The sequence below is a fragment of the Electrona antarctica genome (genome assembly GCF_951216825.1).
Source record: "Electrona antarctica genome assembly, chromosome: 2".
Lineage (NCBI taxonomy): Eukaryota > Metazoa > Chordata > Actinopteri > Myctophiformes > Myctophidae > Electrona > Electrona antarctica.
Window position 1 is genome coordinate 33,752,329 of NC_136807.1, and position 3,523 is coordinate 33,755,851.

Below are 3,523 nucleotides of genomic sequence, written 5' to 3' on the forward strand. Positions count from 1 at the left end.
CAGAATATTCTTTTTAATTGGATTGACTTTAAAATATTCTTCAGTTGCGAATTTTGTAAGGCCTCCATCTTACTCAAATTTGAACTATTTGCATATTGATCAAGGCCTGTGAGTGAATGCTCCCAAGGCGCCATGCAGGCATGGACTGAAGCCAATTAAGCTAAAGCTCAAAGTGTCTGTTATTGACATGCAATCATCAGCAGGTGGGACTGGATTGTAATTGCTCTGTTATTTTAAACACTTTGACAAACTGAGGATGGTGCACCCAGGGAGTCAGAAAGTTAATAATACAATTTTAGAATTCTGCATGACAACAATCTTTACCAATGCATTTTATTGTGTAACATAATCATGGCAGATAACCTTGGCAAAGGAATGTAACTGTGTATAACAAAATACATAAATGTCAAATACATAATGCAAAAACCGTTGTGTAGAAAAAGAACCAAAGACAAACATTATTCAGCTGTGTTATTAAATATATTTAGTATAAAATAAATAGGCATAATAATTGCCACAGACTGTCTCTATATGAACGTGACCACCAATTATATACTTAGTTATGGTGTCACGCGCTGACAATAGTCAATAGCTGATCTATAAGCTCACAAAGCATTACTGCAAAGTGTGAGGTGAGATCAGCTACTTATTTTCGGTATAACCCAAATCAGGTAAAGAATTTAAATTTAAAATGAATGCGTATTCAAAGTTTGAGTATACTAGTAGCTATAGGCAAAAGCATGTTTCCTAATCCTCACACCTATACAGTATAGGCGACATCACCTCACCAAAGCCTGTATCCAAAATGCTTTCATTTTCTGTCTAGATGACACTTGACGGACTATATCTGTAAATCTTATCTTTATAATTAACACAAAATAGATGAATAAACATAATTTCAATAGGCTGCTCCCTTTTTAGATTAGGCACTGACGTTATATCGAACAATTAAGGGAGCTTATTCGGTGCGTAATTACGCACAAGCTCTCAAAAGAAACGACAGATGAATGTTTTACAATACTCGAAAATAAACGAAATATATCGTATCACTGCACATTTAGACTAGTGCTCTATGGAGAGAAAAGTGAATTGCCAACTGCCAAAGAAAAATACCATGGCACAAAAGGCATAATATTACAATTAACCTTTCAAATAATTCGTTATGGTTAATTAATAGGCCTATACACATTTTGTTGTTTACATTACAGCAGCTCATACACACAGCAAAGCTCATTTAACAGGCTACTACTCCTGCTCTACCAAATCTTCTTCGGGCGCAAACCTTTTCCCCAGGTGTTGTTGCCTCTTCTCTACAGCGCGACCCTGCATGGCAAAGTTGTGTAACAAGTGGAGCAACAGGTTGGCCTGACTGCACTTCACAGGGTCCAGTGCGTTACATGGACTGTTTGTGCCAAAATCGTCCGGGATCATCGTGTTATCCGAAACCCGTTTCCCGGGGTGCTGGCGTTTCTCCAAGGCTTCTTGGTGGTCCGACTCCCCGTCTTCGGTCTCGTCCTCGTAGTCGCGCTTATTATACGGGTACTCAATCGGGTACTGGCGCTTGGAAAGTTCACCGATGAGGTGCGCGGTGGGGTTCTCAGACACGACCTCGTCCAGCAGCGCTGAGACGCGCTTCCCAGGGTGTTGTCTTTTTTCCAACTCGACCAACGAGTCCATATTTTCATCTTCGCGTTTGCCCGGGTGCTGCCTCTTTTGAACATCTTGGAACTCTTCGTCGTCTTCCTCCTCTCTTCTCCCCGGGTGCTGCCTCTTTTGAACATCTTGGAACTCTTCGTCGTCTTCCTCCTCTCTTCTCCCCGGGTGCTGCCGTTTTTCCAGATCCTGGCTGTATCTCTTGCCGGGATGCTGTCGTTTCTCCACCTCCATCTCTGGCTGAGAGGACAATCCCTCTGTGGAACATTTACATTGGCTCCATTACAACAAACTCTGACATTCGGTCACTTGCGCGTATTTGCGTCTTTACGCACAATTACGCATGTAACTTTTATAGGGTCCATTTGCTATGGTTATAGACAACATATTCAATTAACAATGACACACGCATTTTATTATTATTATTACTTATTATTATTATTTCCATTGTGTTATTTAGACACAATGTTTTAGCATTTATTTATCAAGAACATATGATCATGATGCGCATGATTTTGTCGAATTTAGCCTACTTGAATCATAGGCAATTAGCCTAATAATCAATTAGGCTAGTGAAATTAAAACCGATATATTTATAGTCAATTGCAAATGAATATCATTGCTTCTGGACTGGTTCTCAAAGTGGGGTCCGCTTGGGACCTCGAGGGGCTTTCAGGGGGTCCCCACACCCCAGCAAGACCTAAAGATCAGATTCAAAGACACAAAATATTTTCAAATGGGGCTCTGCGGTCAAATGCATATCCATTTTGGAGTCTTTTTGAAATGTTTCAAAGTCAGAGTCATGCACAGGTTTAGATATATTGTTGCGTGAAAATTAGCCTACACACCCCAACAAATTGCCTATAGGCCTACTCACCATTTGAGCCATCGTCATTCTCTATCTTTTTCAGAATGGAACGTAACAGGAGGCTCTCTGCTCTCTGTAGTATAATGTCGTCTATGGTCTTCGGTCTGCGGTCCCTCGTCTCATCCTCAGGGGCACCCTGTCCTCCACACACGGTTAAGTTACACACCGTTATAGAAACCAAGATGGCAAGACAAGTCGACTTCATGGTAAATGGAGCTGGTCCTATATGGAAGAAGGGGAAAAAAACACAATGAAATGTAAAATCAGAGGCTAATGGATCTAGTAAAAGAAGAGCCGAGATCTTTCGCAGAATTAAGCATCTCTCAATGTTGAATTAAACCTTCCTTTCTTCTTGCGAGATTGGTTAGAATACACTGTGGTTAGAATTGTAGCTACACTAAACGAACAGTGAGAGGTGTATTGAGTATAGTGTAGCCTATAGGCTACAAAGTCTGCAATATAACGTACAAAACTTACTTGGAAATGCTTCAAATCCCACAGCTTGGTGCGCTATGCGGCAGTGTGCTGAAGCCTAAGATGGAAGAGATGCTCTGCTCCTCACAGTGGTGGATGTATCATAGATAGATGACCTGGAAAGGCCAAGTCAAGAGGTATGAACGGACACACTGTGCGTCTCCACATTTATACCCACGGGTCACTTTCGTCACACAAGACGGCGCTCAGGGGCGCTGTGGTCATTTCTCGGGATTCACCGTCTCCATTGATGTCACAAAGTCGTGCGCAGCGGGGGTTGCGGGGCCCTGCCACATGATCCATGGAGGCAGCATGCGTAATTTGTTTCCCAATTGTGACAGGAGTAAAGTAATAGGATATAGCCTACAAAAATATCTCCTAGCCCTATACAATACGGTTGGCTGTCCTGCACCTGACACGCAACGACGCCAGGATAATTTAATAGAATCAAATCATTGTTTCATTAGAAATAATGGCTGTCACGACTATTTTTCTTTTCAATGGCACCAAGAATACGACTGTATGTGA

The 3,523-nt window shown here is 41.7% G+C and overlaps 1 protein-coding gene across 1 annotated transcript; it reads right to left on the reverse strand.

Moving 5' to 3' along the window:
* Positions 1-1,245: 1,245 nt before the first annotated feature.
* On the reverse strand, positions 1,246-3,114 carry trh (thyrotropin-releasing hormone; the record flags this gene model as incomplete). Its single annotated transcript, XM_079515130.1, has 3 exons — positions 2,999-3,114; positions 2,531-2,743; positions 1,246-1,910 (listed from the first exon to the last, which is right to left on the reverse strand). Exons 2-3 carry the CDS (start codon positions 2,724-2,726, stop codon positions 1,246-1,248), a joined length of 861 nt encoding a protein of 286 aa, XP_079371256.1. The 5' UTR covers positions 2,727-2,743; positions 2,999-3,114.
* Between the last annotated feature and the right edge of the window lie 409 nt (positions 3,115-3,523).